General features: G+C 36.4%; 1 protein-coding gene across 1 annotated transcript in view; it reads right to left on the reverse strand.

Moving 5' to 3' along the window:
* SYT14 (synaptotagmin 14) overlaps nt 1–11,090 on the reverse strand; it is a 142,434-nt gene extending 131,344 nt beyond the window's left edge. Inside the window, 2 exon segments of the mRNA XM_032591847.1 lie at nt 3,522–3,737; nt 10,930–11,090. Of these exon segments, the coding sequence (XP_032447738.1) occupies nt 3,522–3,737; nt 10,930–11,041 (328 nt within the window). The 5' untranslated portion in view covers nt 11,042–11,090.
* Nucleotides 11,091–23,744: the final 12,654 nt, after the last annotated feature.

A 23,744-nucleotide genomic window follows, 5' to 3' on the forward strand; every position in this document is an offset into this window, starting at 1 on the left:
CCAACTTTACACCCATTCTTCAAAGTTAAACCCAAATGCCATTTATCTAAAGAACTCTAACACCTTCCCAACAGATATTTTACTCCCTTCCTTAAAACTTTCTGGAATTTTATATGCACTTCTGCATCTTTGTGTGTGGGCATGTTCAGAATTTACTATCACTTAAAATTGCTTTTACCTAAGATCTTGAGCTCCGAAATCTCCCATACCAGTAAAATTTGCCTTTCTTCCCCTACTCCACTGATTCTACCTTGGGCTCAAAGCAATTTTTGACTTTTTAATAAGTAATAATCTATAATACAAAGCTATTCCCCTAATCTATTGCTTTCTTACATTATCACTTGGTCATCTCTCCATCCTAAATCCCCACGACAGCATTTTAACAATAAGGGTACCCATCTCCACTGGGATATTCCAGGCACTTCAGATTCAGCATGATGGAAACTAAATTACCTCCTTCCACACAAACTTACTTCTCTAATACTCTCTAAACTAATTTTAAAAATCTTGATTCTTCACTCACTGCACACATTCAATCATTCAAGATTTATTGAGATCATCCTTAAATCTATGAACTTTGTCCCCAAACTCATTGCCAATAAAGATCTCATCACTATTTATTTATTGTTTGTTTGTTTATTTTTGAGAGACACACACACACAATGTGGGCAGGGAGGGGCAGAGAGAGAGGGAGACACAGAATCCAAAGCACGTTCAGGCTCTGAGCTGTCAGCACAGAGCCTGACGGGGGGCTCGAACTCATGGACCATAAGATCATGACCTAAGCCAAAGTCAGACACTTAACCCACTGAGCCACTCAGGTGCCCCTCATCACTATTTACTTAACTAGTCCTTTCTACCTCAGTAGTCCGACCTCCAATTTGTTACAATAATTAAATAATCTTTCTTAAATACATTGATCTAAAAGTGCCACACTGTCCAGCTTAAAAATCTTCCTGGACTCTAGATTTCCTATAAAACAATAAACTCCCAAGCATGGCATTCGATCGTATTATCTGCCCATTCTCCAAACACACATCCTAAGTTAAAGACACTAAAATACACTGTCTTCTGCTTTCGTGCAATCACAATTCCATGGTTTTGGAAACAGTTCTTACACAAGTCTAGTTCATCTATTCTGCGAAGTTACATTAGATTTCCCCATATCCCCACCTCCCATCTACAGCACCTTCTTCATTAAAGTAATAGACCTCTTATCACACTATATTACACATATGGCCAATGATCTTCCTCCTCTAGTCTGTGGGCTCTTTGAAACAAGCATGTTTTATTCATCTTTATGTCCATGGTATCTAGTATGGCACACAAAAAGTTTTCAACAAATGTTTATGAAATAAATCTAAATTTGAGATGTCTAAAATCAATCCACCCTGGGTATTTTATCAACTAATTTAGAGTAGAAATGGTAGAAAAGTGAGATGGGTCCTAAATATATGGATAAAATGAAATGTGAAGGTGACTCCAGGACATTTGTGTCAGTTCTAGAGGTTAGGGCAAGAACAGAAGAGCCACTGAGGTTATGCCCTCTCTTCTCACTGCTTTTCCTCCAGACTATAGAGCCATTTGAGGATAACAGGACTATAGGACAGAAGCAATCAAGACACAGAGAACTGTAGGGAGTGAGGGGGTAGAAGCAGTGAGGAGGAAAAAATAAAAATCCTAAACTGAAGCTGCAGAAAGGTAAGTGTTCAGGGTCATAGACGACAGATGCAGGGCTCCTTCATGACTGCTCACCCTCATCCCCACTACTGTTTTCACTACCCTCAGCTACAATGACCATTTATTGGTCACTTACCCACAGAGGCCAGAACTGTGCCAAGAAGTACCACACATACCATTTAATGTTCATGACAACCCTATCAGAAAGGTATAATCCACAGTTTAGAGACAATGGAACAAACCTAAAAACAATTAACTATACTGCCCCAAGTTTGTAGCTAGTATGTTAAGTCACAGAATGCGAACAAGGATCAGGTTCAAATCCCATTCTCTTTCGGTTCTACTACGCATGTGATGGGGTATAAGGGTGTACATATGTTAGGGACTGGCTTTACTGCTTTGCATTACTCAGTTATCTTTGTAAGCACGTGTTGTTGTTGTTGTTGTTTTTTAAGATAATTTATTTATTTTGAGAAAGAGAGAGAGAGAGAGAACGGGGGCAGGGCAGGGCAGGGCAGAGAGAGAGAGAGAGAGAGAGAGAGAGAGAGAGAGAGAGAGAGAGAATCCAAAGCAGGATTGGTACTGTCACCACAGAGCCCAATGTGGGCTCAATCTCACACACCATGAGATCATGACCAGGGCCAAAATCAAGAACTGGATGCTTAACTGACTGAGCCACCCAGGCGCCCCATGTAATCACATGTTTTATTTTCTCTAGTACTAGGAAAGGTATTTTTGAGGGTAGAATCTAATATTTTAATTTCTTTCCTAGCATCTCATAATGAGTTTTCTGTATAGTAATCACTCAGTATTTGATTGATTTCTTACTATAAATTGTATACTAGTAGAAATAAAAAGAAGGCACATCAATCATCAGTTAGCATTAAGCCAATTTTACTTTTCTTAAAGATGCTTTAGGCCCTTTGACAACTCTATGCGCTGGGGTAAGACTTTAAGGAATCAGAATAATAGGCTCTTAAACACAAAGCACAGCTATAAAATTAAAGATAGTTTGTGTCTGATATAATAATAAAAATGCTGTCTAAGCTATATTGTTCTTTTCCTCATATCTGGGTATAAAGATAAAATTACTAGGAGTAGTCATACATTGTATGAAGCATATGAGCAACCTACCTAAAATGTGAAAATAAACATGCTTCAATTAATGGCAAGACCTCTTTTATTTCCCTTATAGAAAGATGCAAAAACGTGTTAGAGTGGACGTGTATGTCCTACATAGGTTGAATTTTAAGTCAATGCCAGTACATGAGGCAAAAATCAATTAGAGATAAAATAATCCTCGAAAATCCCTTAAGTTGCCCTTAAGCAAAGTATAGCACAGTACCAGCTCTCAATAAATCCATCTCAGACACTTTTTCCCCCTGCACAGAACAGATCACCACTTCTGCTGTGTGCCACGAGCATCCGGCTCCTGTTTAGGTGCCATACTCAATGAAAGCGCGTGCATTTACACTCCAGGATCATGGCCAGCACTAGGAGATCCTTAGACTCTGTCAGTTCCTCTAACAGGTATCTGGGGACTGATTCCACGTGACACAAAGCAGATTCGCATCTTCTACCTCACGCTTGCATTGGGAAAAGAGAGACAGAATTACTACGGTCTTTAAATTACTTGGCGTTTTGCTTTTAGGTGTTGTGGGTTTTGGCTTCGGTCCAGAGATCTGGATTTCAACAGATTACGTTCACAGAAACGTGACTCTGTGAGCCATCTCTTGTTTATCGTGCAGCCACAGATGCCTAGAATTTTAGGCACAAATAATCCAATACCACAGTGTATGAGCCAAAAAAAATAAATAAATAAAAGAAGCAACCTATCTTACCTTCATCTATCGATGCCTCACTACTGTAGCCGTCATACTCCGCAGACAGAGGACTGTACTTCTGTCTTGTTTCCCAAGCATAGTTCTTTTGTCTCGAATCTGCCAACGGAAGTCTGGAATTGTGTGTTCTGGACAAGGCCTCATGGTATTTACCCAGCGCTTCGTCTTCACTTTCAGAGGATGAACCGTGCTCATCTTTGTCCATGTAGGAATTATCTATTTGGAGTGACAGGGAGAGCAAATCAAAATTTTAATACCATAAAGTATTATGAATTTGATATATGCACACACACGCACACACATAAATGCACAGATGTTATGTCACATATATCCATATACACACGAATATACATATACATACACAATCTGAATTTTCAGCTTTAGAGAAGTATAACGTTTTCACTTAAGAACCCGAAGCTTTAGGTTTCCATGTTTTTAATAGAAAAAGATCAATCTGTATATTCTAATTATATAATAATGTTGCAGGGATTTTTCCAACCAAGTTACAGATAAAGGAAATAACAGAGCCTGCCACCTCACACAACTTTTTTAAAGGGTCAGTTACACACAAAGAAACCCAGAAGTACTGCTGGTACATATGGGCCTGATTCAAAGAATTCATGTCACAAGAGACACCCTGGTTATCATGTTGGTCCAAGTTTTCAAAAATGATAATCCTTAGCGCCAGAAGTACAACAGAGAAATGGGCAGATGTATACTATTGGTAGTATTCTCATTGGTACAACGCTCCTAAACAGCAGTTTGGCAATACATATCCAACTTTTAAATCTGCATAGTCTTTGATTCATTTCTAGGAATTTACCAATTCTATTTCTAAGAACTCTAAGAAAATAACAGGTGAGCAGAGATATGTACTTCAGACAATTCGCTGCACTGTGTTTAACAGCAACAGAAAACAAAAATAAAACATAATCTAAAAGTCCATCCCTGGGCCTCGGTTAAGTACATTATGATAAATCCATACAATGATATACTATGCAGTCACTACAGATTAGGAGGTGAACTTACAAGTACTCACAGGGAAGAATAAATACAACATCATGTTAAGAAAAAAGAGGTTATGAGACAGAAGGCATACCTATGTCTTATTTAAAACATACACACACACACACTTCTACATGTAATATACACACACACATGCAGTGTATGTTAATATGCACATATAAAAATATGTGGAAGGATATACACTGATTTTCTGTGAAAGGTAGAATTACTAAGAAAATTTTACTGAAGTATATTCAAATGCAAATTTCAGGCCACACAAAATTTATATTATTCCTTAAAAAACTAGTTATTACCATTTTTTAAAGTAAAAATTTTGAAACTGTACTATATTGGGGTTCATTTAAACTAAGATGCAACCCTCTTAGAATTATAAAACATCTCTGGAAAGACAAAGAGACCACAGCAGGTAGAATTTATTAGGTCAGTCTAGACATTTTTCTCTTTATACTCTGCTCAGATCATCTGTAGTAAAGGAATCAAGGTTTGACATTCAAGTGGGGAGACACAGACTAAGTAATTTAAAATACGATAGAGAGATGGTATGTTTAGAGTCAGAAGTAAGGGAGCTTTGATGTCACTAGTCCAAGTCTTCCTTTTCAGTCAAGAGAAAACCATGAATGGCTAAAACTATAAGCACTGTCGTATTCTACACTGTCCAAAATGTCGTCACTAGCCACTAGCCACATGCAGCTATTTAACATAATGCAGTTTAAAACCCGGCTTCCCAGTGCCACCAGACACGTTTCAAGTGCTCAGGAGCCATGTGTGGCTAGTGGTTACTACACGGACTACATGGAACGTTTCCATCATTACAGAAAACGCTATTAGATGGTGCTGAGGTGATGGCTGATCTGGTCCAGAACCTGGGAATTCTGACTCCCAGTTGAGAGCTTTTAGCACTTTGTGGGATTGTGGGATACCATGGTGGTGGTGCTCTAAGGCTGCAGAGCTTTGAGGAAGGTCACCAGAAATTCTGCAGTCACACTTCACCTATTACAAAATATTACCTAAAGTAACCTCGTATTCAGAAACAGAGAAGGAAACTCTTCCTTCTCTTTCTATACCCTATAAGCTCTACGAAAGAACCTAAAATGCAAGTACTAGTAATTTTGATATTACTCTCAGTATTAACTAATAATATTACAGTTCAGCTATATGAAGAGGTAATCTATGGGTCAAAAGATTTTGAAATGATTTTTAGAACATAGTATGTTTCAGTTTAGGGGTGCCTGGGTGGCTCAGTTGATTAAGCGCCCGACTCTTGATTTCAGCTCAGGTCATGATCCCCAGGTTGTGGGATCAAGCCCTGCACTGGGCTCTGCATTGAACATGGAACCTGATTTAGAAAAGATTCTATCACTCTGACTCTCTCTCTCCCTCTGCCCCTCTCCCCCACTCGTAGTCTCTTTCTCTCTCTCAAAATAGAAAAAAAGAAAAAGAAGAAGAACACAGTATGATTAAGTTTAGTACTGACTATCATCTAGAATACCTGAGAGATACTTGGGTGTTTTAGGTACCAGCATGCTTCTGAATGAAAACAAATCAAAACAAAATTAACTCTGTACTGTTACTTGTGTAGCATTTATTACTAGGGTCTATTCTGTTATTTTCTGAATAAAATATGTAAACTATTCTATTTTACTTCTTTGCTTATTTCTGCTACTGTAAGAAGGCTACCAAAACGAAACAAAGGCTACCCAAAACTACTGAATTTGACAATCAAAAATCTGCTAGAAGAGTAGACTCCGAAATGGACGTATTTCCAAAAACTGGCTTCCCTTTCTAACTAGTCTAGCCATCCTGGATCGGCCTCTATTATATCAGTTAAGGACCATTAATATAATCGATAAGTAGCAAATCTCGATTGTGTCTGATGTCCTGTAGCAGAACCGAACGTCTTCCTCACGGTTACTGCCACTCAGATTTTTGTTATTTTATGAGAATCTAAATTTATTTTTTAAAATGTCAGATACATATTTTTAAAATAAAAGCCGGGGCGCCTGGGTGGCTCAGTCAGTTAAGTGTCCGACTTCAGCTCAGGTCACGATCTCGCGGTCTGTGAGTTCAAGCCCCGCGTCGGGCTCTGGGCTGATGGCTCAGAGCCTGGAGCCTGCTTCCGATTCTGTGTCTCCCTCTCTCTCTGACCCTCCCCCGTTCATGCTCTGTCTCTGTCTCAAAAATAAATAAACTTAAAAAAAAAATTTAAAAAAATAAAAGCCAATGTACTTTTGGTCAGCAATAAATGGAAATGACGAAGGGATTTTACCAGAAGCAATTACCAGCAGGTGCAGAGCAATTCTGTACCCAAACCAAGTCACTGTCAGCTCCTTGTTTTGAAAACTGTCACAAATACTGTGGCTGAAAATATAAACGCTTAGCTGGAATCTTAATTCTACATAGAGAACTCATGAAAAATAATAGATTATTCACATATACTCATTATAAACACAGAAGTCATATACAATTCTTAATATGTGGCTAAATGAATGGACCTATTCTGAAGCCTGTTATGCAATAAAATAAACTCTACTGCTCTAAAGGAAAAATATAAGATACTTGATATCCCTCCATCACTCAAGATTCTTATTGGGAATGACTCAAAGAGCAACACAGTATAAAGGTCTCAGGGGTTAATTACAAAAATATAAAATGTTAAAATTCATTAAACAAGTTCCAGCTAAGTAAAGAATGCACACTACTTAAGAAAACTATGGAGTTTCAGGTTGTATAATAAAGAAACATTAAGAAAAATTAGGGCCACTGAAGAAGTGGCCAAATAATCAAGGGACCAGGACAATACTTAACTTAGCAGTGTACAAAGAACATGAATGCTTTCAAAATAAATGATCGCCCCCCCCCAAAAAAAAAAGATGACCTTAAAAGTGTCTCCCAGTAAGAGGATTCAGGAAAATCTTTTTTCTTTTAAGTATATTCATTTCTTTTGAGAGAGAGAGAGACAAGCAGAGAGGGGGGGGGGGTGCAGAGAGAGGGAGAGAGAGATAATTCCAAGCAGGCTCACACTGTCAGTGTGGAGCCTGATGCAGGGCTTGAACTCATGAACTGTGAGGTCATGACCTAGGCCAAAATCAAGAGTCAGGCGCTTAAATGACTGAGCCGCCCAGCTGCCCCCAGGAAAATCTTCAATTAGATCTATAGACATGTAGTGGAAAGTTTGGAAATTTGGATGATGTTTTCTTAATTTAAAAAAAAATCAAGAGAAAATTTTATCACTCAAACCCACGTTAGGAGGAGACCTCACCTTTTCTTGGTATTATCTTAGAATATTTTTCATCTTTACTCTTTGCTGTTCCTTTGTTGGCAGAAATGGCTTCATTTTGCTTTGTTTTTATGTCTCCTTTCACTTTGTAACACGTCGTTGGATTTATTTGTTCTTTGTGTTTTCCGTGTAACTTATCTTCGGAATTTGCTGATGGTGCTGGATATATGTCTTCTTTCACGATGGGTTTCTGTATTGCATGTCTGTTGCTTGCCAAAATACCTTTTGGAGAACACTCATTTCCTGACCACTCATTCCCTTTGGGTCCTTTACTTTTAATACGTTTTTCAGTCTTCTTTAAATGATTTTCTTTCATTTCTTGATCTCTTACCTCCTTTAAATCATTCTTACCATCATCAAGAATTCCTAATCCATTTTTTTTATATCTGTCAGTACTTTCAAGTTCTTGACAAGCAGGTATAGCCCTTGCATTCTGTTTGATAACTGATACCCCTCCATCACTCAAGTGCCCTTTCAAAGAAGAATCACCACCAGCATTGTTACTTTCTTGGTATTTGGACAGAGTCTGTTGCCTGTCATTAACACGTTTAAAAATTCTTTCTTCGTTTATCCCTTGCTCTTGCTTTTGTGAAACTGAAGTATTGTAACAACTGATCTGATTTGCTCTGTGCTCTAAACTAGACTGTGTTTTCTGACAATTATTGTCTTTGGAGACTTGTGGTGACGTGGCAGTTGCTGGCTTAGCAGTATCTACAGCTTCTGCTACTGCAGAGCTTTCTTCTTCTGGGCGGAAGCCACTGATCATACTGGTTACCTGTTCAGCCACTGAGTCAGTGAAAGCATAGCTGACTTCTCCAACAGCAGCAGTCAAATCTTCTACAGCATTACTGATCGTGTCCACCAGAGAAGACACTGAGGGCAGATTCTGCTGGAAATTTTTGAAAAATGCCATTTTCTAATTCTTTATTCCTAACAGATGCAATAATGGAATTTTCTCTTCTCGAAGTATCAACCACTTTGGAATGTGAATTTAAAATTTACTTAAATGTTGTTACTCATGAGCTCAATATTATTATTTTGCATTGTAGCGTTTAATCTTTCTGTAAATGCATTATGCATTGAAAGAAATATGTTGAAGCAAAGACTCTTCCAAAAAAAAAAAAAATCAAACCACTTGTCTTAAATGTAATGAAATTTTTTCCCACTCCATAGCTATCATAACAGCAGCAAGACAATAATTTCCCCTCAAACACTATCGGTTTTTATTCTATACCTGCAAGAAGAAGTATAAAAAGGATTTTTATTATGGACTTTTAGTTTATTTATTAATAGTCTATGCAGGGGAACTACCCTATATTATTAACAAACTAGCAACATCATTTCAAACTAACAAATATATTATAGGGAAAATACCTACACAATTTGCACAGAGGTTACAATAGAGGAGAGAGCAGAGGGTGAACATCTGCTGAATGGCTACCAGATGCAAGGCATTGTGATTTACAAGTTTATCTCCCCTGATCCCACAATAATGCTAGGAGGTAAATATTATTATTCTTATTTAATAAGTAAAAAAAAAAGAAGGTTCAGAAAAATTAAGAAGGTCCCCAAACCTTTCCAAGGGATCCTCAAGGTAAAAACTATTTTTATAACAATAAAGGGATATTTAACTTTATCACTTTCATTTGCTCACAAATGAACACTGGAGTTTTCCAGAGGCTACATGACAGATTGACTACAGAAGCAGACATGAGAATAACAGCTGTTTCTTCTATGCCAGTCATTCAAAGAGATTTGCAAAAAAATATAAAACAATGGCACTCTCCTCACCATTTGGGGGTGGGGGAGTAGAAAATATATAGGTTTTTAAGTTTAAAATATTACTTACGTTTAACATGTATGTAATAGCCTTACTGATTTTTTAAACAAATAAACTGATAAGAATATTTTTAAATTTTCTCAGTTTTACCTTCTAATATGGTACATATTAATAGATATAACTCACATAAACAAAAGCTGTTTATGAGTGTTTAAGAGGGTTAAGGGGTCATTAGATCCCTCCCTCAAAAAACAAAAACAAAAACAAACAAACAGAAAAACAGAAATGCTGAACCAGGGAATTCTTGGAGGCTGCCCAAAGGGCTATCTCTAAACGAGTTCATTCTATACACATGATCCAAAAGCAAGGATGAAGTATGAGAAACACTAAACTTAAATCAAAATCACATGAAGTACTATAGTTTCCCAATGCAAAAGTCACAGATTTAATTCCATAACCAATAGGCTGTATAAACAATGATGCTACTGCTTTTTAAGTTACCAGAAGAGAAAAACATCTCTCCGACACAGTACATAGACAAGAAAGGCAAGGTTTTCTGCTAATGCTCTGCAACACTGTTCTAAATTAACACCTTGCTTTTATAATTCGCAGCTTGCTTCTGCTATCATTTAAATAAGCCAGTCTCTGGAAACAGCAAATAAAGAACTCTTACAATAATATTAAAAAAAAATTAACACCAGGGAACACTTTGCATGAAAGAAAGAACAAGATTACAGGCCTCTGCTAACACCTAGCAGAAGTAAGTGATATAACGTGATATAATGCCTATAGTACCAAGGGAGGGAGAGGAACCCTAATTTTTATAACCAGACTTTATCTATACACTAAGCTGACAGGCAAAACCGCTTTCTCCAAACAATAAAATTATCCACCAGCTGAGAATTCAACAGCAGATAAAGAAAAAAGGGTGAATCCTTTCAAAAGTCTTCTGAGGACATAGAGAAAAAGCCTCTCGAGAGAGTTATTTGGACAGTACGATTCAAGCTACGATTTAAGCAAAAAGATACTCCTTCTTAAAGCATATCTACTCATAGCAGAGGCTCAAGAGCATGCCTTACATATGAAAAATAAAAATGTCATTTTCTGATAGTATGCAGTTCATCTTTAAGCAATATGCTAGCAATTCATGAACAACAGAAAGATAATGGAACATAATTTACTTAACAAATGTTTTCCTCACAGAAAAGTGCTCAAATGTTAGTTTACAATGTCAAAACCAACCTTCTCATATATATTTAAAAAAATAAAATAACAGAATGGCACAGGAAAAAAGAACAAACAAGAGAAGCAGCGATGATACTTACAAATTTTATCTTGTGAGTTCTTCCTTGTACTGTATCCTGAACCAAGATCTGGAAACCCGCCAACATTTTCAAAACAGAACTTCTTATTAATATAGAGAAAAAGGAGCAGCATCAAGATAATAAACACCCCAACAGCTGACAAAAATCCAACTGCCTCTGGAGATACTAGAGAAAAAAAAGTCACAGCTGTAAGCATTTATTCCTCTTTAAGCTACAAATAAGAAGGAAACCCCCACACATATGTTAGATTACTGCCTTATTTGAATTATACTTTTTTAATTGTCATAGTTCACACAGGTTTACAAGAAAAAACAAACTGCATACTTTAATGAGCTGTTCAATTCATTCAACAGTATTTATTCAAATCTAAACGTTTCTGCATAAAGTATGTTGGAACACTCTTAAAATACAGGAGTCTGTAACATAGGCAGCTATATATTTATCCATTTAAGAGCATTACAAAAATTTTAACCCAAGAATTAGAAAAAAGTATTTCCCATGCATGGGTGTATTACTTAGCAAAATTTATGAGAGCATACAGTAGTAGTAAAATCTCGAACAGCTTCAATGGCCCATTTTATTTAATAAACTCTAGACTTCTTAGCATTCAAAGCTCCAGCCTCTCTTTTCAATATCACACTCCATTCAAATTGTTCCACTCACTGCCTCAAAATCAACTATATGCGTTACCTCACGCCTTGTCTTGGTTCATCCTCTTCCCTTTGCCTGGAATGACCAAGTCTCCTTTCTACCATATCCCACTCATTCATTCCAGTCAACAAATATTTTAGACTAGCAGCCATACACCAGGCATTATCACATACACAGTTTCTGTCTTCCAAGAACAGTCTGGTGAAGGCAGTTACAACGTGATGTAATAAAGACTATGAGTGGGGAAGAACAGGGTCTATGAGACCAGAGAAACACAAGCCAGTGTTGAAGGATCCAGTAGGCTTTTCTGAAAGTTATGGCCTCTATGATTATATTGTAACAATAATTAAGAGTTAGCAAGTTAACACTATTCCAGACGGAAGAAACAGCAAGTGCAAAGGTCCAGTGACAGGAGATACTGTATATTCCAGAAACTCAATGAGAAACTTTGTTATGATAAACCAGATTCTCAAGAGGATCTGATCTCAAGAGAATTCATGAAATCATACATGGAGATTTTGTACAGTGAGAACAAAAAAATCTCCAACTTCTCCAACCCTCAGCAATCTCTCTTTCAACATTTGCATTATCTGTCACTATACCAGTCATTTGGAGTTTAAATAGAAACTAAATTTTTCATCCCTAATGCCTTATATCTAATACTCAAGTACTAGCTGAGAATGAATCCTAAGCCTCGACTATCCTGTACAACCTATAATCTACTCTTTCTTCTTCCACTACTCAAGCAGCAGCTAAAATGTCATCTCCTCCAAGATTCATTCTTCAATCAGAAGAGCCACGGCAATTAGCATCTATAACTCATTTGTTTAAAATGAAGTCACCAACCAGTCTAATGATGAGTGTTTTCACCTCCTGGCTTTTCATTATTTGTGAAAGTCAGCCATCGCAGGTGTAGAAATGATATCACATTATAGTTTATTCAAAGCTGGATCAACAGTATTGTGATAGAGGATGGAGCAGAGTGACATTATAAGGGAAAAGGTGAGAGTCTGAATGGGAGAAATGCAGTCCAAATATCCAGCCCAGGAACAGATCCTGCTACAAGAACCAAGAAGTTATGCTCAGACATTAGCCCTGACTGTCTCATTTTCAGGCTAGAGAACAGTCAGGAAAGGGAACAGGATTTTAATTTAAAACTCTAAGCTATATTAGCAAAAACAGTGGTGTGCGTTAAGCCTGAAGGATGAGGTAAAAATGAAAAGAGAAGAATTATCACCAGCATTTCTAATGGCTAGGAAAGCCAGAAGCAGGACAGCATCTGGTATGAAGAGGCAGAATGCTCAATAAACTTATATTCAATATTACACCATAAGGAGCACATACGTATAGGAGCTTCTCTTCTAGCCCAGGTCCAAAATACATTAGAAAATTTGATGCATTTAAGTGAACAGACAGGGTTAAATAATACGCACCCTGAAACTCTCCCATCTCTTAAAAGACTAAATGAGAAAGAAAACATAGCTCACTCCACTTAAGGCGGCTAGCAAAGACAGCAACAAATACACACAGCATATACCATGTACTAGTGACTGTTTTAAGCTATTTACATCTATTCCTTTTTTTATTTTTTAAAAAAATTTTAATGTTTTTATTTATTTTTGAGACAGAGAGAGACAGAGCATGAGTGGGGAGGGGCAGAGAGGGAGACACAGAATCCGAAGCAGGCTCCAGTCTCTGAGCTGTCAGCACAGAGCCCGACGCGGGCCTCGAACTCACAGACTGTGAGATCATGACCTGAGCTGAAGTCGGACGCTTAACCGACTGAGCTTAACCCAGGCGCCCCATATGTTAACTTTTTTAATCTTCACAATTATACTATTATAATCCCCATCATAATTCATGATATGAAGATACTAAATTACGTGCCCGGCTCGTAAGTGGAAGAGTCAGGATTCAAACCGTGTCTGGCTCCTGAGTCCGTGTTTTTAGCTACCGCTCACACTACTTCTCCCGTATTCCTTTTCTCGTTGCCTCTTCCTATCTCATGTCTCCATCCTTATCTCTATGTTCCTCTTTTCATCTCCCTTCTTCCCATTTTAAAATTTAAGCTAGTGTCGGGGGTGGGGTGGGTAATCAACTATAAACAAGTATAATATAGTAAGTACTATAATAGAGGTAGGAATATAAAGTATTACTGGAACACAAAGAAGAAATATTACCTGGGGGAAGTCACAAATGCTACAGAAAGGAGATAACACTTGAGCAGGGTATGAAAGATTAATAAAACTCTATCAAACAGCGAAAGGGCAGATGAAACAGCATGGTAAAAGACACAAAACAATGTGCATGGCATTCTATAAGCACCCATGGGCAACAGTCGTGTGTTTCATTTGCTTCCGTGTTCTCAAAGCACCTGGCACAATGCCACATACCTGACATTATATAAACATTTGCAAGTGACTGAATGAATAGATGTGTGTTCAGGAAAGATCAAGAATATACCAGAAGAGCTCAGACTGGAGATAAAGGCAAGATCCAAAATGTCAAAGAAGCTTGAATGCCATCGTAAAGATTTTGCATTTGTAGAACTACATCGCTTAAAACAACTGAAACACTGGATTATATGGTAGGGAGTGATTGGTGGCAAAACATGAGGAGTTCTTTTTTTTTTTTCAATTTTTATTAAAAATATTTTTAATTTTTTTACTATGTTTTTCACATTTAAAAACATGAGGAGTTCTTAAGTGAAGAAGTAACAGTGATGACAGAGTTCTGGTTCTTGTTCAGGGAAAAGTGATAGTAACCTAATCGATTAGATGTAGAAGATGAAAATGAAGTTGAGAATAATTCTAAAGTTTCTCCCTTGTGTGGATGAGTTAATAGTTACACCACTGACCAAAATGAAAAAATATAAAAGGAAAGGGATACAGTTTAGGGCACAGGGGTAAGAGGGACTTAGAAAGAGAGATGGATAACTAGGTTAGTTTTTGACATGTGACATTACAAATGTCAGCAGAAAATTTCAGTGTGGATGCCTAGTAAGGAAAGGGAAGTATGCGTATAGTACTCTGGTGAAGGTTGAGTTAGTTATAAAAGACTTAGGAGTTTTCCCCTTTTTGCTCATCCTATTCCAAGTGAAAGATTTCACTGGCTAAATACAATGCCAAACTGGCATTGGTAATGGTAAATCTTCAAAAGATTTTAGAAAAATACATACTGTGACTTTCCCCACTAGAAAAAAGATAAAGACCCTACTGTAAATATAATACTGACACAACTCCTTTTATATTGCCCCACAAAATGTCCATTTTCCACTGAAAATAGTTTAGGTCCTTAAGCTTTAAAAATAGTAATATGGCTGTAGACAAGAGAAAAAAATTTCTAATAGAAATACTAAAAAACTTCATCCTTATCTCAGGATTAAAATAATATTATTTCAAATGACATGATACTATAAGTTGGCCAGTAAGAGTTCTAAGCACAAAAACATTTGACAAATCCTACTTGTACATAAAACTGCAATAGAAAATACCCTAAAATCGGGGTGCCTGGGTGGCTCAGTTGGTTAAGTGTCCTACTTCGGCTCAGGTCATGATCGCGCACAGCTTGTGGGTTTGAGTCCCGCATCGGGCTCTGCACTGACAGCTCAGAGCTCGAAGCCTGTTTTGGATTCTGTGTCTCCCTCTCTCTGCCCCTCCCCACTTGCACTCTGTCTCCCTCGCTCAAAAATAAACATTAAAAAAAAAAAAGAAAATACACTAAAATTAAAGATATGAATTCTATACACCATCAAAAAAACTAAACAAAGTTACACTTAGATCTCATTACTATAAATATATATTTTCATTCACTGTAAGAATTTACCCCTAAAATCTTATTTATATTATCTGCTTATAAAGCCATTCTGCATAAGTATTTCTAGGATTATGGTTAAGTTATCTATATATAAACCTACTCTTTTCCAAAATTCTAGATTAGCTGTTGCAAGCGAGTAAATGCTATTGCAAAATGCATACTATCTTTTAAGGACATTCAAAATCTAACAGCAAACAGATAATTAGTATATACATTTGAAGAATTTAATTTGCTGAACCAAATTTAATTTCAGCTAATCAATAACTCAAAATTCACTAATGCATTACTTTCCCATAATCCAAATTTGTAAAATTTACATGTGATGAACAATAAAATTAGCAACATCAAATATTTAAAAGTGCTTATTGTTTGCTAAGGGCTGCTTTTTAAAAAATTTTTATTTAGGGGCGCCTGGGTGGCTCAGTCGGTTGAGCGTCCGACTTCGGCTCAGGTCATGATCTCACAGCTCGTGAGTTCGAGCCCCGCGTCGGGCTCTGTGCTGACAGCTCAGAGCCTGGAGCCTACTTCTGCTTCTGTGTCTCCCTCTCTCTCTGCCCCTAACCCCCTCGCATTCTGTCTCTGTCTCTGTCAAAAATAAATAAACATTAAAAAAAAATTTTTTTTTAAATTTTTATTTAAATTCCAGTTAGTTAACATACACTGTAATATTAGTTTCAGGTCTACAATATAGCGATTCAACACTTCCATACAACAGTCTGTGCTCATCACAAGGGCGCTCCTTAATCCCCATCACCCATTTCACCCATCCCTCTCCCCCACTCCCCTCTGGTAACCATCAGTTTGTTCTCTATAGTTAAGAATCTGTTTCTTGGTTTGCCTCTCTTTTTTCCCCTTTGCTCATTTTAAGCATTACATTTAAGAGTTAAGAACATTATCCAATTGATTCCTCACTATAATCCCAATTTTACAGATATATATATTGAGGCTCTGAAAGAGTGAAGCCGAATTTTCAAGATCTTAAAATTATTACTCAGTGATAGAGTCTTGATTTGAATGCAGGCACACTGACTCTTGAGCCCAAAATGTTAAACACCAATCCCTATTGCTTCCTATTTGCCAGGCATTTTTTAAAATCTCTTTTGTTTTAAAAATTTAATGATCAAGGTGCCTGGGTGGCTCAGTCGGTTAAGCATCTGCCTCTTGATTTCGGCTCAGGTTATGATCTCACCATGAGATTGAGCCCTCCATGGGGGTCTGAGCTGACAGTGAGAAGCCTACTTGGAATTCTTTCTCTCCTTCTCTCTCCACCCTTCCTCCACTGACACTCTGTCTCTCAAAATAAGTAAACATTTTTTTAAAAATACGAAAGTAAAATTTAATGATCAAAACAATTTTATGATAGGTAAGCACTATACATCATCTTAGTCTTTAGATTAGTAAACTGAGGCCCAGAGACTAACAAACTTGTCTAAGGCCACAAATGTAGTAACACGGTAGAACCTGAATTTGAACCCAGACATTCTAACTCCAGAGCTCATGCTCTTACACATCAAGCAATACTGCTTCCTTACATGTCAACCTGCAATATAAAAAATAAAGGAAAGCTGTGATCAAAGTAATATAGCTTACTATATATATTAAAAGAAAATATCTTATGATATAGATTTCATATATGTTAAAAAATGACAATGGATTCAAGCTTTCTCCAAGTAAATATATAAATTATAAAAGTGGAATAATTTTTCCTATTCAAGATACTTTCCTCAATATGCTAAAATTAATTACAGAACTATGCTTCGAAACCAAAATCAGTGGTACATCCTTGTATTATATGCAATGTTCGAAAAGTTAATAAAATAAAATTTAAAAGCTAAATGTATCCTATGGAATAATAAGCTTGATATTCATTAGTAATGCTCAGTAAAAATACATACCAACTATATAAAGTCCTATATAAGGTCTCTGTGAGCTACATGATCCCGTATATGAACTATCTAAAGATTATACTGCAAAGTAAAAAGGTGTAATTTCTTCTAGGAAATACAAAAAGTTTACCTTGTCCAAAATTAATAATTACTTATATTACATATAGTTAACTGGCTTTATCTTTACTATACATTTAGAAATGAATATATATGTATATATATATATTTACAAAAGATAAATAAACCCATTTTTTGTCAAAATTCAACTTTCAATAACAGTAATAAAATTCACTTTAATTTCTACAGATAAATTGGTCATAAGAAGAAAATGATAAAATTATAGTCTTATAAAGTAGAAGCAGGAACAAATCCATTTTGACTCTGAATGTATTGCAGAATTCACCTAAATTCTACTTTTCATTTTGTCATAAAGAAAACATTTTCTATGTAAGTTTTATGAGAAAAATACTAGGATATATATAAAAATAAGTATAAGGGAGATATTTATAAAACTCTCATATTTTCAATATTAACTTATTTATGCATTAATACTCATCTCTACCGTTTCTTTGTATTAAAACACATTAGTTACAAATGTTATATTTATATTTGTAAATTAAAACAAATTTTACAAAACTATTCTATTAATTATATTTCACACGCAAAATTAAATAACAAGTACCCATGCTTCTTAAAATTCTTCAAGAAAGAAGGATTGAAGAGAACCACTTACAATTTGTATTATAAGGCCTGTATTGCAGATCTGTCTTACTTGGCATGAAACACTAGTCCTCCAATGACATGTCATGGAGACTTAATAATTCATTTAATAGATGTAATTCTATCTCTTGAACAAAATGTGAACTGTACAAGAAGTCAACTTTCATTTTAAGAGAAATACCTGCTTACTAGTTAAGAAGTCCTGAATATTTTTTTCTGATATTCTAATCAGAAAAATTCTGCAATTTGTGTTGCTCTTGTTTGAACAGAGAGAATTTATCAGTATTTCTAAGAATGCAGGAAAATAAAAGATTTGACACGTTTAAATTTCCTTTTATAATATCTCAGTTGCTTCCACAAATAACATCTTGAAATTCTTAGATTATGATATAAATAACACAAAACTGGAAAGATTACATATATATATATGTGTGTGTGTGTGTGTGTATATATATATATACACACACACACACACACACACATATATATACCTATATAAATATATCAAGAAGGGAATATAATAACACGTAACTATTAACTCTAGATTTCATTAAAAATTGGTAAAAAACAAAACAAAAAGCATGTACTTGTAAGTGACATAATTCACTGCTGAGTAACATAAAGGGACAACAAGAGGGGAAGGCACAGATAATGATGTGGGACGTGACCTAAAATCTTACAAACAGAACTGCCCTCTGGGAGAAAGTTACCTGACAAAGTTGATAAAACATGCCATCCAACTTGTTTCAAATGCCAAACCATCACTAGATTGAACCAATATTTTCTATAAGTAACATGTGATAAATTGAAATTTCATTCCAATATCGTAACAGTGAAAAATCCTAAATCAGTCTTTAAAAAAATTGGAAAAAAAACCCCAAATATTTATTAAGTACAGAGACCAAATACATATTTAAATCATATGCCTCACACTTAGACTTGATAATAATATACTTAATAAACCCTTAATAAACTTATGATAATATATTTAAACCAAATACTTAATATAAAAACTCTTGTCAAACATTCTCTGGAAGATGTTTTTCTTCAAGTATACTCTTAACAGAGGCTTCAAATTACAAATGCAGTAAAGGTTATATAAAGACAAACTCATTTTCCTGGCAAATCTCCATATAGCAAAGCACAGTCATTTTTTTAAACAATAAATTAGGGTTAACTGCCTCAAAATTCTTCATTGTCCATTCAATGTGTATGAATTCCTCCAAAATTATGAGTGCTAAATGGGGTACCAGCAAATACAGGCATACTTCCTCTTGCCTTGTACTTTTCCATCTTCATTGCTAAGCTACTATAAATAAGATTTTGAAAAGTCAACACCAACTGCAGAAGAATCTTCTAGTTAAAGCCAATTTGTGATGACACTGGTCACAGTGGCTAAAATGAACAACTCAGGAAACTACAGATGCTAGCGAGGATGTGGAGACACGAGAACCCTCTTGCACTATTCGTGGGAATGCAAACTGGTGCAGCTGCTCTGGAAAACAGTGTGCAGGTTCCTCAAAAAATTAAAAATAGAACTACCCTATGACCCAGGAATAGCAGTACTAGGAATTTATCAAAGGATACAGGAGTGCTGATTCACAGGGGCACATGTACTCCAATGTTTATAGCAGCGCTTTCAACAATGGCCAAATCATGGAGTCTAAATGTTCATCAACTGATGAATGGATAAAGATGTGGTTTATATATACAATGGAATATTACTTTAACGATGAGAAAAAATAAAATCCTGCTATTTGCAGCAACGTGGATGGAACTGGAGAGTATTATGCTAAGTGAAATAAGTCAGTCAGAGAAAGACAGGTATCATATGTTTTCACTTGTATGTGGATCTTGAGAAACTTAACAGAAGACCATGGGGGAAGGGGAGGGGGAAAAATAGTGACAAACAGAGAGGGAGGGAGGCAAACCAAAAGAGACTCTTAAATACAGAGAACAAATTGAGGATTGATGGGGGTCTGGGGAGAGGGGAAAGTGGGTGATGGGCACTGAGGAGGGAACTTGTTGGGATGAGCACTGGGTGTTGCATGTAAGCCAATTTGACAATAAATTATATTTTTTAAAAAGCCAATTTGTGATGTCAAACAGGTTTCAGATATGCTTATTTCAAGCTTTAATTCTAAATCATTAAATTCTAATAAATACAAACTGGTTTATTTCTTTCAAATCTTTAAGAGAGACATCACCTTCCTCCTATATCTTCATGTTATGTCAATACTAGCTCTCCTCTTTAAAATTTTTTCTGTTCTTATATGTCTTTTTCAAACTTCACCGAGGTATAACAATTGAAAATTGTATATGTAAGGTATAACTTGATGATCTGACATGCAGATTATAAAATAGTCACAAGCTAATTAATATATTCTCATCTCACACAGTTATCATCTCTTTTTTTTTTCCTTTTTTATGGTGAGAATGCTTAAGATCTATTCTCTTAGCAAAGTGAAGATACCTTGTATAGTTGACTCTAGTCAAATCATTGTATTAGGTCTCCAGAACTGATTCACCTTGTATAACTGAAATTTTGTAGCCCTTGACCAACATCTTCCCATTTCCCCCAAACCCAGCCCCTGACAACCACCATTCTATTCTCTGCTTCTAAGCGTTTGACTATTTTAAATTTCACATATAAGTAACATCATGCAGTATTTGTCTTTCTGTGTTTTGCTTATTTCACTTAGCATAATGTCCTTTAGGTTCATCCATGTAGTCACAAATGGCAAGGTTTTTTTCTTTGTTAAAGCTGAGTAATATTCCATTGTATATATACACATTTATTTATCAGTTCATCTGACGACCGACATGTAGGTTGTCCCCATATCTTGGCTGTTACGAATAAGGCTGAAATGAACATGTTAGTGCAGATGTATTTTAGAGATTCCGGGCTCGCCTCCTTTGTGTATATGCCCAGAACTGGGTTTGCTGAATCATAAGATAGTTCTATTTTTAATTTTTTGAAGAAACTGCACACTGTTTTCCATAATGGCTATTCCAATTTACATTCTCACTAACAGTGCACAAGGATTCCTTTCTCTCCACATCTTCCCTACTTGTTACCTCTGTCTTTTTTTAGTTTTTTTTTTAAAGTTTTTATTTTATTTATTTTGAGAGAGAGAGAGAGAGAGAGAGAGAGAATCCGAAGCAGGCTCTGTGTTGTCAGCACAGAGCCTAATGTGGGGCTCAAACTCACGAACTGCCAAGATCATGACCTGAGCCGAAACCAAGAGTCAGAGGCTAAATTGACTCTTAACTGGCTTAACTACCCAGGCCCCCCTTTTGTCTTTCTGAAAATAGCAATTCCAACAGGGATGGAGGGATATCCTGTAGTTTCATTTGCATTTCCCTGATGATTAGTGAAGTCAAGCACCTCTTCATACACCTGTTGGCCATTTGTATATATTGAGAAACGTCTACTTGATTTTTTTCTCCATTTTCAAAGCAGGTTATTTGGTTTTTTTATTGAGTTGTATAAATTTCTTACATATTTTAGATATTAACCCCTCATCAAACACATAGTTTGCAAATATTTTCTCCCATTCCATACTGCTTTTTTACTCTGTTCATTGTTTCCTTTGCTGTGCAGCAACTTTTTAGTTTCATGCAATCCCACTTGTCTGTTTTTTCTTTTGTTGCTTGTGCTTTGGGTGTCATATCCAAAAAATCATTCCCCAGACCAATGTCAAGTTCCCCCCCCCCCATGTTTTCTTCTAGTACTTTTATGGTTTTCGGTCTTATATTTAAAAGTCTTTAATCCAGGGGTGCCTGGGTGGCTCAGTTGGTTATGAGTCTGACTCTTGGTTTAGGCTCAGGTCATGATCTCGCAGTTGAGTTTGAGCCCCGCATTGGGCTCTGCACTGGCAGCAGGGAGCCTGCTGGAGATTCTCTGCCTTCTCTCTCTCTGACCCTCCCCCACTTGTGCTGTCTCTGTACCTCTCAAAATGAATAAATAAAAACTTTAAAAAAGAGTCTTTAATCCATTTTTAATTGATTTTGGTATATGGTGTGAAGTAAGAGCCTAAGTTCATTCTTCTGCAGGTGGATATCCAATTTCCCCATTATTAAAGAGATTATCCTTTCCCCTTTATGTGTTGTTCTTGGAACACTTTCTAAACAACAATTGACTGTAGATGCATGGAATTATTTCTGGACTCTCTATTCTTTCCACTGGTCTGCATGTCTTTTTTACACCAATACTATGGCATTCTGATTACTGTAGCTTTGTAATATAGTTTTTAAATTTTTTTTTTAACGTTTATTTATTTTTGAGACAGAGAGAGACAGAGCATGAACGGGGGAGGGTCACAGAGAGAGGGAGACACAGAATCTGAAACAGGCTCCAGGCTCTGAGCTGTCAGCACAGAGCCCGACGCGGGGCTCGAACCCACGGACCGTGAGATCATGACCTGAGCTGAAGTCGGACGCTTAACCGACCGAGCCACCCAGGCGCCCCTGTAATATAGTTTTAAATCAGATAGCTTCCAGCTTTGTTCTCCACCTCAAAATTTTGTTGGCTATTTTGGGATTTGTGTGTGTGTGTGGTTCCAAACAAATTTTAGAATTTTTTTCTATTTCTGTAAAGAATCTCATTGGAATTTTGATAGGGATTGCCCCGAATCTGTAGGTCACTGTTGTAGTATGGACATCTTGACAATATTAATTCTTCCAATCCATGAACATGGGATGTCTTTTCATTTATCCATCAACCCTTGTGCAGTGTTAATGTCTTCTTTAAAATCCTTCATCAATGTTCTTTTTTTATTAAAAAAATTTTTTTTTAATGTTTGTTTATTTTTGAGAGACAGAGAGAGACAGAGCACAAGCAGGGGAGGGGCAGAGAGAGAGGAAAACCCATAATCTGAAGCAGGCTCCAGGCTCCTAGCTGTCAGCACAGAGCCTGATGTGGGACTCAAACCCACAAACTGTGAGATCATGACCTGAGCCAAAGTCAGACACTTAACCAACTGAGCTGCCCAGGTGCGCCTCCTTCATGAATGTTCTATTTTCAGGGTACAAGGTCTATTTTGTCTGATATAACTATAGTCATTCCTTTCTTTTCTTATCATTTGCATGAAATACATTTTTCATCTCTTCACCTTCAGCCAGTATGTGTTTAAATCTAAAGTTTATTGTCAATAGCATATTGCTAAATCTTGTCTTTTTATTCACTCAGCCACTCTATGTCTTTTGACTGGTGAGTTTAATCCATTTACATTAAAAGTAATTATTGACAGGTGAAGACTGAGGAAATTTTGTTAATTATTTTCTATGATGCAGATGTTCTGCCTCTATTTTCCATTCTTGCTGGCTTCCTTTGCTATCTGATCATTTTTGTAGTAATTTGCTTTGAGTTTTTTCTTTATCTTTTTTGTATCTATTACAGGTTTTACCTTTGTGGTTAGCTTGAGACTAGCATAAAATACCACGTAGTAGAATCATTTTTTTAATAAAGTTAACAATTTAATTTCAATTGCATACAAAAACTCTATACTCCCATTTGTGGGTTTTTTTGTGTTTTTTTGTTTTGTTTTGTATTTGGGGATAGTTTTTTTAAGAGAGATAGCACCAATGAGCAAGGGAGAGAGGCAGAGGGGGAGAGAGAGAATCTTAAGCAGGCTCCACGTGCACTGAAGAGCCTGACATGGTGTTCAATCCCATGACGCTGGGATCCATAATTCAAAATCAAGAGCGGGATGCTCAACCAACTGAGCTTTTTATATAGTG

This window comes from Lynx canadensis, chromosome F1, assembly GCF_007474595.2.
Source record: "Lynx canadensis isolate LIC74 chromosome F1, mLynCan4.pri.v2, whole genome shotgun sequence".
Lineage (NCBI taxonomy): Eukaryota > Metazoa > Chordata > Mammalia > Carnivora > Felidae > Lynx > Lynx canadensis.